Source organism: Charadrius vociferus, unplaced genomic scaffold, assembly GCF_000708025.1.
Source record: "Charadrius vociferus isolate BGI_N301 unplaced genomic scaffold, ASM70802v2 scaffold185, whole genome shotgun sequence".
Taxonomy (NCBI): domain Eukaryota; kingdom Metazoa; phylum Chordata; class Aves; order Charadriiformes; family Charadriidae; genus Charadrius; species Charadrius vociferus.
The window spans coordinates 5290956-5302352 of NW_009648955.1; the positions used below are offsets into that span (position 1 = coordinate 5290956).

The 11397-nt window shown below is 40.1% G+C and overlaps 1 protein-coding gene across 1 annotated transcript in view; it reads left to right on the plus strand.

The window, feature by feature from the left end:
* Window positions 1–11397, plus strand: part of PM20D2 (peptidase M20 domain containing 2) — a 19398-nt gene that overhangs the window by 5351 nt on the left and 2650 nt on the right. The window contains exons 4-6 of the mRNA XM_009887532.1: window positions 2066–2208; window positions 5266–5420; window positions 8486–8621. Of these exons, the coding sequence (XP_009885834.1) occupies window positions 2066–2208; window positions 5266–5420; window positions 8486–8621 (434 nt within the window). The remainder of the gene's footprint in view (window positions 1–2065; window positions 2209–5265; window positions 5421–8485; window positions 8622–11397) is intronic.

The following is an 11397-nucleotide window of genomic DNA, read 5'->3' on the forward strand; positions in this document are numbered from 1 at the left end:
GAGGTGGTCCTTGAATATTAACCAACTTTCTTGGGCCCTTCTTCCCTCCAGCGCTTCATCCCGTGGCACCATACCAAGCAGATTCTTTAAGAGGCCAAAGTCAGCTCTCCCAAAGTTCAGGGTGGTCAGCCTGCTACGAACTTTCCACGCTGCCTCGAAGATCTCTAACTCGACAATTTCGTGGTCACTACAGCCCAGGCTGCCCTTGAGTTTGACACTGTCTACCAGCCCCTCCTTGTCGGTAAGGGCAAGGTCCAGCATAGCTCCCTTCCTCGTTGGTTCCTCAACCACTTGGAGATGGAAGTTGTCCTCAATGCAATCCAAGAACCTCCTGGATTGCCTATGCCTGGCTGTGTTACCCTTCCAACAGATGTTGGGGTGGTTGAAGTCACCCATGAGGACCAGGGTCTGTGAAAGTGATGCCGCCCCTATCTGTCTATAGAGGGCTTCATCCACTCGGTCCTCTTGGTCAGCTGGCCTGTAGCAGACCTCCACTGTAATGTCCCCTGCTCCCGATTTCCCTTTAATCCTGACCCATAGGCTCTCAGTTGGCTCTTTATCCATCCCTAGGCTGAGCTCCATGCATTCCAGCTGCTTGTTAACATATAAGGCAACACCACCTCCTCGTTTCCCTTGCCTGTCTCTCCTGAAGAGCCTGTAGCCTTCTATGGCAACACTCCAGTCATAGGAGTCACCCCACCAAGTTCCCACGATGCCAATGAGATCGTAGGCTTGGAGGCGTGCACACATCTCTAGCTCCTCCTGTTTGTTCCCCATGCTCTGTGCATTTGCATAGAGGCACTTCAGCCGTGTCCTCGTTGAGGCTGACTTGGCTGGAGCAGCTGTAAATACTTTGTAAATAAAACTCATACTTTACAGAATGGGATGTGTGGTTATCTTGGAGGATGGAAAAGGGCGTAGTTAATTTAGATTGCAGGCAGTAGCAGGAGACATTTTGTGCTGCAACAGTACACTCCATTGTGTCCCTCTTTGCTGTCCAGTGTTTAAGTTCTGGTATTAACTTACAGCCATGGCATGGTTCAGAGCATGAGGGGTCAGTTCAGGATAAGTGGCTAAGTTGGCATCTGTGCAAGACAGAGGGACAAGCAAGTTAGGCTTGCCCTAGTTGGGTAAGAGAGAGCTTGTGTGTCTCAGGGGAGCTCTTTGAGCTTGAGGATGGAGATTTTTAATGTAGAGGACTAGGTACTGAAGACAAACAGACCTAGTTAAAATCTCTACTATTGATAAAAACCTGAATATTTGTGTATTTGTTTAGTAATACCTTATGTAGTTGGCAGTATTTAATATTTGCCTCTCATGTAAAGAGTTTACATATAACTTGAAATGCTAAATTATTTTGGAAGGCTAATATAAAGGGCCCTTATAAGATGAAGCCAAGCATGAATTCTTACTGGATGTGTTGGGAGGATAACCTTTGCGCTAGATTTCTTTCTTGTTGGAAGCCTTTCTACCAGCATTTTTGAGATGTGCAGGGAAAGAACATCCTTGCTGTAGCATGGTAATGTATATTTTATACTATGGTTTGCCTTTACTGCACTTCTTAAGCTTGACTTTTGTTATTTAGACATGGCTTGTATGTGATCTTAGTAATGTGCTTTTGCTGTCTTATGTATTGTATGCATTTTGTAGAAGCTTGACAATAATTGGGACAATCGATGTCTAATTTTGGATCAGAGAAAAAGATTTGTCTTCTATTTGAGAAGAATGTTAGTGACTGTCTCAGAACACTCAAGAGGTATAGTGTTAGAGACATTTAATTGGTATATGAAGACAGTATATTTCAGGCAAAGGCTGTATGGTGGTATGTTACTGGTAGCTCTTTTGCCTGACTGGGTCTTGATATCATTCTATTTCATTGGTTTTCTAGAAATCTTTCAGCATCTTCCTGCACTCAAAGATAGTTCAACTTTGCAACAGTGTAGTGCCAGGTAAATTGTTTGTGTTCTGCACAAAAATAACAAATACTTGTGTGAACAAAAGGAACTTTCTATTTTAGAGGTTTTTTTCAGTGAATGAAAAATAAGCAATGCCTTTTATTTCCTAGTGTGACTGTGAAATACTATGGAAAAGCTTCTCATGCTGCTGCTTATCCTTGGGAAGGAGTTAATGCATTAGATGCTGCTGTTCTTGCATACAACAATCTGTCTGTTTTAAGACAGCAAATGAAACCGACCTGGAGAGTTCATGGTGAGATCTTCATTAAATCTAATGTCCAGCAAGTAAGAGTTTAGGCTGTTGAAGTACTAACTTACAAAATCCTACATCTTCAAGTATTGCATTATTGCACTAAATTAATTTAGTCACTTCAAATATTATGAAATAGCACCATTCCATTTAAATAGTTGGTCTGTAATCTTTAAAATCATGTCAGTATCTGGAACTAACTTCTGAAAATAGGCTTGTAGGTCAGATTCAAAAGAGGATACTGGTACCTAGGTAGAGGCTAGACAAATTTTAAGTCTTTGCACTTGAAGTTGCAGTTCAGAAAGAAAAAGAAAAAAAACCACTAAGTTTATTTTGGTACATGACCGTGAATTCCTTAAAGTTAATATGTTTTTGCAAAGGTGTAAGATTAAATGCTTCTGGAAAATGAAGTATTTACTGCATCATTATTTTTTCTTTTTAGCAGACATGCCATTGATTAAATGGCATTTATATTGACATTTGTGGAAAGGTGTAGTGGTTTAGAGTGACTGAAGTTTATTTGCTCAAGTACAAAAAACAAGTGATGCCAGAAGCCTGTCGTTCTGGTTAATAGCCCAATCAACCAGATGTGCGCTGGATTCTAATATTTAATATCTAGTAGACTTTGAAGTAGAAACATCATTTTGCAATAAGACATGTTAACCATTAAGCTTGACTTGTACTCCTTCAACATCATGTATTTCTTTTTGTACAGTAAGAAAGTTTCAGAAGTTGAGATGGAATCTGTCTTCTAGCTATAAACCCATGTTTCCCTTATTACACCCAACACAACTCTTTTCCAAGTTGAAATTAAGAAACTTTGCCATTTCTCCAGGACTTAGAAATGTAGAACTGCTTACTTGGAAAACTTAAGAGCTTAAAACGCTTCCAGAAGTTCTGAGCTAATGATCATGATATGTCTTGGCTGCTTGTGCTGTATAATGTATGTGTGTATTTCTCTCCAGGGATATCTGGATGGAGTCTGGAAGCCCTAACCCTTTTGACTGTAGATGAAGATGTTCACAGTTCTGCTATGCAGCACACCCAAATGAATTTCAGACAGTGGGCATAGTCTTGGCTCCCTATGCTATTGCTCTGTAGGAAACAAGGCACTCAATTATAAGTTTTGGTGTCTGAAACTCATGTGTTGCAGGTTTAAGATTGGAGATGCCTAAGTCTTCTATTGGATCTAAGCCTAAAACCCTAAATACTGGGGGTTTTGTTCATAGTTTCTAAAGGCTATGTGGCTAATGTAGGCAAAAAACAAGCATCCTAGAGGTGACGCTTCCTGAACCACAGCAAAACTTAAATTACTGTGTTGATACAACTGCTGTCATAAACCTGGTTTTCAAACTGGAAGTATTTAAAATACCTTTGGGAAAGTATAAGCACTCAATGAGATTTAATTTTAGGAATGCTTTCTCTACAACAGTGTGTTGGAAGTCGTGTTGCAGGCTTGCAGTAACAGCCATGGCTGACAAAAGTGATCCTAAAAATCTTAGTGTTAACCCACAAACAAGAATTGAAATAGTTTCCATTACCTGAAGTCTAGAATTTCTAAGCAATGTTTTATGTATTTGAACAATGTTGGTTTCAGTTTGTCTAATATTTGATAAATTTCTTCCCTGCTTAGGAGTCCCCCTTGAAAAATAGTAAGGTAGATTTTTCTTCTGTTCAAGAAATTGTGTTAAACAGGCTGTAAAAAAAGTTCCATCTAGAAGAAGGGCAAATTAGGTGCTATTAGTAGTGTGCAGGCAGACTACTTTTAAGCCAGATCTGCTGTGCAGTCCATATTACAGTTGCTTTGAAATTTAAGTGTAGGCATACTCTTAGACTCTTTCCAGTTCCATTTACAAATGTGTTGGAAGACAAATGAAGGCTCATTAAGCTACTTGTTTTAAGTAAACATATTATGACTTGTCATGCAAATTTGTATGATTACTTACTTGCTGATTTGCTGGTTCCTTTTCTGTGATGTCTGTCCCTCTCATCTGAGCTGTTCCTTTTGTTATGGACTAGTACTGATAGTGGTTTAATGGTGGTTTCAACACTCTGTTTACTTTGACTTTATTCGGGACTGGAAAGATTTTTACTTGAGGGGGGAGTTTCATAATCTTAATAGGTTTTCTGCACCAAAAGTAAAGAATTGCTGCCTGTTTGCCTCCTGATAGTGCTGTCCTTTTAGGTTTCAGTGACAGATGTCAGTAACTTCGTGCAGTATTTCCATTTAAGGTAGATAGTTTCTCAAGATTTACAAAAAAGAAATGTTACTCTACATATATAAATTGAGAGTTGAAGGCCAGGGAAACAAGCAGCCTGTTGAAAGCAATGAGCAGTTAGTGCAGTGGAATCTAATGTAGAATTGAGGTCTACAATGTGGTTGGATTATTTTTTTTGTTGAAATATCTAAATGTTATGGTCTTTTATGATAATGCCTCTGATGCCAAAATTGCAAACTATGTACTTGTCACACATTTCCTTGAGAGAACACTTTCAACTCAAACTTCACTCTTGAATAAAACTGTGCATATGTTATAAACACCAATATTTCTAAAGAATTAGCATGAGGAATCTAATGAACTTTCCATGCACTGTAACTCACACATTACTCCAGTATTGCTGAGAAATGCAATGTAATGAATTTCTCTCTAAGATGGCAAAATAAATTGGAAACATTCTAGTTGAGGAAACCTTTAAAAGTTGGAATCCAAGGTAGCCTTTATAACAAACTTTTTTCTTTTTCAGTGGCAGACGAATTGCTTTATGACTCTGATGCATTGTATTTCAGGGGATTAATTACAAATGCTAATTTGGTGTCTTTAGGTTTATAACAGATAACCAAAGAATGCAATGAAATAGTGCTGAAAAACATGTACACATTCCACTTAATCTGATGTGATGAAGAAACTGTCCTCATACTGTATTTTTGACATTCTTTCTGTTTCATGCTCAGTTGATGTTTTGTTTATATGTTTAGTTCTTGAGCATGGAGTTTCATGACAGGTCTGAAGATCAAGCATTTGTATTTAACGCTGGTAACATGATTTTCTGTTTCTGCAGGTGTAATAAAAAATGGTGGTGTGAAACCTAACATCATTCCTTCTTACACTGAACTAGAGTTTTACTTGCGTGCCCCTTCAATGAAAGATCTTTCTGTTCTGACAGAGAAGGTTGAGAACTGCTTCAAATCCGCAGCGCTGGCCACAGGATGCAAAGTAAGAATGAGTTCATGGTCATGTGTTTCTGTTACACTGGAGATAAGGTAGGCCAGAATAGGAAATCGAGGCTTACAGCGTTTGTCTGCATGGTGTTTAGCTGAAAGAAATCAAAATGTTAATGACACTATTTGCTATTCTGTTGCTTTGTGTAGTGAGAGAAAGCTTTGTTTTATAAACTGAATGCCACAGAATTGTAGAATAACCTAGGGTGGGAGAGACCTCCAGAGGTTATCTAGTCTTCCCTCTGTTCAGAGCAGGACCAGTTAGAGCAGATTGCTTTGTGCCATGTGGACTTCTGAGTATCTCCAAGGATGAAATTCTACAACCTCTCTCAGCAGTGCTCTACCACAAGGTTTTTCCTGACGTTTATATTGTGATGGCTGAGCACTAGAACAGGTTGCCTGGAGAGATTGTGGTGTTTCCATCCTTGGAGATACTCAAAAGCTGCCTTGATATGGTCTTGGGCAACACGCTCTAGATGACCCTGCTTGAGCAGGGGAGTTGGAGAAGATGACCTCCAGAGGTACTTACCAACTTCTGTGAGTCTGTTGTTTCTAATAGGAATTTTGTTTGTTGTTTCTTGTTGTGTCACTGGGCATCTCTGAGAAGTCTGGTTCTGTCTTCTCTCTACCCTCCCCATCTGGTAGTTGTAGGTAGCTTAACCTTCTTTTCTGAAGGCTCAACAAACCAAATTCTTTCAGCCTTTCCTTGTATTCATGTTCTCCAGCACCCTAATCATCTTGATGGCCTTCCCCTGGACTTGCTCTAGTTCAGGAGCACAAAACTGAACACAATACACTAGCTGTGGTCTCACAGGAGTTGTCTGCATCAATAATAAAGATAAAATAGTGATGGCACCAGTATTGGTTGCAGATGGATGCTGCAAGAAACAGGCAGCAATTTGGATTTTTGTGCCACTGATCATAACGCTTGGAACCTGAATGTCTTGTGTCCACTGAGCCAGACCTGTCATCATGAAAAGCTAATTTTGGTCATGCACCATCTGCTCTTCCATGAATCTATGCTGGATAGTCACAATTGCCTTGTGATTCATGCGCCTGGACATGGGTCTTAGGAGGATTTGTTTGCTCTATATTCTCCCCAGGAGCTTCAGGATAAGATGGTCTGATCAATTTTCAAGATCTTCCTCCTGGACCTTCAAGATGGATAGGACCTTGAGCTTTTTTTCATTGAGCTGGAGCATCCCTATTTCCTTTGCCCCATTAAACAGCAGGCTCACATAGCAACCAAATGTGAAAAAACGAGTGATTTTTTCAGTTAGCATTCTTCTTAGTTTTTAGTAAGTGGAAGCATCTCTTGTGTAGCTGGTTCCAGCAATACCATTACCTTGCAATGTATTGCTAACATAGGCGGTTCTGCCTGCTCTGTAGTTACAGGTCAGTGGTTAATGCAGCCGTGAAGAGAATGTCTGTGTTCACAGAATCACAGAATCTTCAGAGTTGGAAGGGACCTCTAGAGATCTAGTCCAACCGCCTGCTAAAGCGGGATTGCCCAGAGCACATTACTCAGGACTGCATCCAGGCAGGTCTTGAAAATCTCCAGAGAAGGAGACTCCACAACCTCCCTGGGCAGCCTGTGCCAGTGCTCTGTCACCCTAACCATAAAGAAGTTTTTCCGTGTATTTGAATGGAACTTCCTGTGTTCCAACTTGTGCCGATTGCCCCTCGTCCTGTCACTGGGAACCACTGAAAAGAGTCTGGCTCCATCTTCCTTCAACCCACCCTTTAGATATTTGTAAGCAATAATCAGGTCTCCCCTCAGCCTTCTTTTCTCCAGGCTAAAGAGTCCCAGCTCTCTCAGCCTTTCCTCATAAGGGAGATGCTCCAATCCCTCAATCATCTTGGTTACCCTTCGCTGGACTCTTTCCAGCAGTTCCCTGTCCGTCTTGAACTGGGGAGCCCAAAACTGGACACAGTATTCCAGTTGTGGCCTCACCAGTGCTGAGAAGAGGGGGGGAATGACCTCCCTTGACCTACTGGACACACTCTTCCCTATGCAGCCCAGTATTCCATTGGCCTTTTTGGCAGCAAGGGCACATTGCTGGCTCATGGATAATTTACTGTCTACCAGGACCCCCAGATCCTTCTCCTCAGAACTACTTCCCAGCAGGTCCACCCCCAATCTATACCGGTGCTTAGCATTCTTCCTCCCCAGGTGCAGGACCCTGCACTTGCTTATGTTGAACCTCATTAGGTTCTTCTCTGCCCAGCTCTTCAGCCTGTCACGCTGGATGGCAGCGTGGCTCTCTGGAGAGTCAGCCACCCCTCCCAGTTTTGTATCATCAGTGAACTTGCTGAGGATACACTCTGTCCCCTCATCCAGGTCCATTAATGAATATATTGAACAAAATTGGACCGAGTATTGACCCCTGGAGGACACCACTGGTTACAGGCCTCCAACTAGACTCTGTGTCACATAGGACAAATAGGTATAGTGTATGTGCTGTGAACTAGGGAGTTTTAAGGTCTATTGGAGGCATCAGAAGCTGTTTTCCTAGTATGGCCCCTTCACTCTTAACTAGAAGAGGATTTCAGAAAGTATACTTTATGCAGAGAGAAAGTTAAGATCTGTTTTGAAACTTGACACTAGTATGTTTTTTACATTTGTTTTCAAACTTCTTGCCTGTGTGAAGCCATTTCATGAATGGGCATGTAGTTATTGGAAGTGTTCTGAACAAAAATAGTAAAATAGAATTTGGTGAAAGAATGAATTCTGTGTAGTTTAATAGTACCTGCAGTGGAAATAACTAGAAGCTGTTACAGGACTTGCTTGCTTACTATTTTTGGAGATACTCTCTGTGAAATCCATGCTTTTGGAATTTGGCTGTCTAGTGCAAACTTGACAGAACACCAGCTGTGTTTTGATCAAGGCTAATATTTGGCAGAATGTTATATTTTTGAAAGAAACTCAGCAATTATGTCTTTTTTGACATGGTCTTGAAGAATGGACATGTGTTTAACTTTTCTGGGCTTCAAATTGTTTACATTAAACTGCTTTAGGTTGGTGAAAAATTTCTAATAATTTGTGGGGTTTTTGTCTAGGTGGAAATAAAAGGTGGTGAAAATGATTACTACAATGTGCTTCCAAATAAGAGCCTCCAGAAAGTTTACAAGGAGAATGGAAAGCAGCTTGGAATAGAGTTTATATCAGAAGATTGTATCTTGAATGGTTTGTCAGGTAACTTGATCCGGGTTTTTTTGTTATGACTTAAGTTTAGATTGATGAACTCTTAAGTGTATAAAATAATGGGATAGAGGTAGGTTAAACATAGTTTGGTGAGAAGAAAAAAGCCAAATTAGAAAATGGAAGCTCTGTAAAAGGATTGTACCTCTGGAATGTACCTCTGGATCGTACCTCCATTGCCAACAGGTGTGGAGAGCAGTAACAATTTTCTGATAATATTTCTGAAAATATTTCAGGTAAAACAGTTTGGGGGGAAGGATGGAAGGACAGAAATATAATAACTGTGTTACTGAGAGCATGAGGATGTGGAATGAATTGCAGTTCATTCTGTTGTTTTGAATTGTGGAATCTTGGTTTATGCTGTGAATGAAGATGAGATTTAGTTTTTAGGAACCTTGTCTAACAATATTTTCCAAGCTTATGTGTAAGCAAATGTACTAGCATATAACTAATATCTTGGAGTTTTTGAAGAGATTAAGTGGAAGTTTAAGCATCTCAGTAACCCTAACTTAAACCTCTTTCCATTAACAGGTAATACTGTGCCTCTAATTTTAGTTCATGAGTTCAACTTATTAGTTTTCCAAAGGGTGCCATTCACGTAGGTGTTCACTTCTGGGTCTTGACTATGTCTCAGACTATTTCACTTGGTCTCTCAGGGGTATACTAATAGGAGTGTGAGTTCTTGAATGGTCAGGTAGGTTTCTCGTTACCCTTCACAGCTTTTTTTCCTGAATCTTCCTACGGGAGCTCTGTTCAAGTCTTGTTATTGCTGCTGATACTTTATAGCTTTCACTACTGATCACAACTGTATATGTAAACATTTTTACTCTACTCATGTTAACGGTTTTTCTCTTTGGTTTGAAGGAAAAGATTGTTTTCAGTAAAAACTTGTTATTCCAATTAGTTTGATTGTACGACTCTTCTCTGTATTAAATGCAGATTATCTTTGGATAGTTGAGATCTTGGTGTTTGGGGATAGAGTTCTCCAAACTTTCATTTGTGTGGGAGAGACAGCGTATCTAATGGTATTCTGCTTGTTTCTCTTATTTCTTACTTTCCTTTGAATTAAGGCAACACTAGCATATTTTCTCCAATTGGTTCATTGTCGTGTGTTTAAAAACAAAATATAGCTAAAGGCAGGTTCCTTTTTTCTTAGTGTGGTACAAGTAAGACTTACTGCTTTGTTCATTTAGCCTAAGAAAGGTGCTGAGGAACCTTCTTTTAGAATGTTTACTGTAGTGAAACTTCCTGGAGCCCTGTGTCACTTCCCTCAAACCATTGTATTAAGGGTGAAGACCATGAATACTGGTGATCATGCTGGTTCAAAGAACTTTGAATGAACTTAGTACGGACACCTAATTATAATAGTGCTTTGATATGTAAGTTATGTGATATGCTAAATGTTAAACATTAACTTTTGCTTTAACTGAAACTCTCCATATGCCTGTCCTGTCCTTAAGTTGCTTCTCAAATGTCAAAATGTGCTTGAGCAATTAGGTTTTTATTGCACACTGCAGTAGACCTTACTCAATTTTCTTTCCACAGCTGCTTCTCTGAATTTTTTGCAGTGGGCATTCAGAAGTGATAACAAAGCAGTCTCCAGAGACACAGTGGAATTTTGTATGCTACCCTTTTTTTGGGAGTGGTTGAGTGTTTTGTCTCATCTTTTTCAAGACCTCTATTTCTGTTTAGTTTTCATACGGTTTTCAATGTTTTCTTTTAGGATATCAGTTTCTTCTGTTGAAAGGGAAGGAAGATAGCTCAGTTGCTTCACCATGTCTGTGCAGCAGAAAAGTCGTTAACAGATGAGCATACTCGCTGCCACCTCTACATGGGTATTAGTATCGGTCTGCTTACAGGTATCGCTCTAGGCAGCTAAGCATTATGAAGAATTCCTGTAGTCCATCAAATCACACTACCTTGTGTGTGCCTTGTGCACGTTCTATCCTCCGCAGCCAGGATGGTGTGAAATAATGTGAATTTGAGTTAGCTTCAATCAGGTGCCATGACCTGTTCCTCCTTCTGCTGGTAGGGCAGCTCTGCTACAGGATGCTGATGACCTCCCAGAGCAGATGGCTTAGTTTAGCTTAGTTGAGGCACCCAAGTTTGTGATAACTTACTCTGATATTTTTAGCATTCATGGGGTTTATTGGCACAAGATTGATACAGATAGTTGCAAGAAGGAGACAGTATGTTTTGAAAATACCACCTTTGAAGCTTGGGGCTGTATATAAATGGTTCCTGGAATCGTTTGCATTTTCCCCTTCATTCATGTTTGTGGTAACACTGGCTTCCATTACATGCTCAGTGACTTGAAGAGGCTTCAGGATAGTTTTTGAGAGGCTGGAGCTCCCACTACCTTTCTGTTGAAGACAGTGGACACGTCTGTATTATTGCATTGGTAACTGTGCAATTATTTATGCTTCCAGAAGGAAACCTGATCTGTACATCTCAAGCATATAGCTAGATGTTTGTATGGAAACTATTGGAATGCCTGATGTTTAAACATGCCGCTAGGTATGATAGAGGGGAAGATTTCACTGTCACATTTTTATTAAAAGCTGCTTGGATTTTTGGCTTGGTAAGCTCTCCATCTTAGTAGAAAATGCCAAGTTTAAATCCCTTACAATCAGCAAAAATAACTTGTAAACTGGTAGAAGATTGGATATGTATGTAATTTTAAGTGGAATTACATGAGTGGGAGCTGGGATGCACTGAAATTGCTAATGCTTTATTTGCTAGGTGAGAGCAGGGAGAAAAGCCAACACAC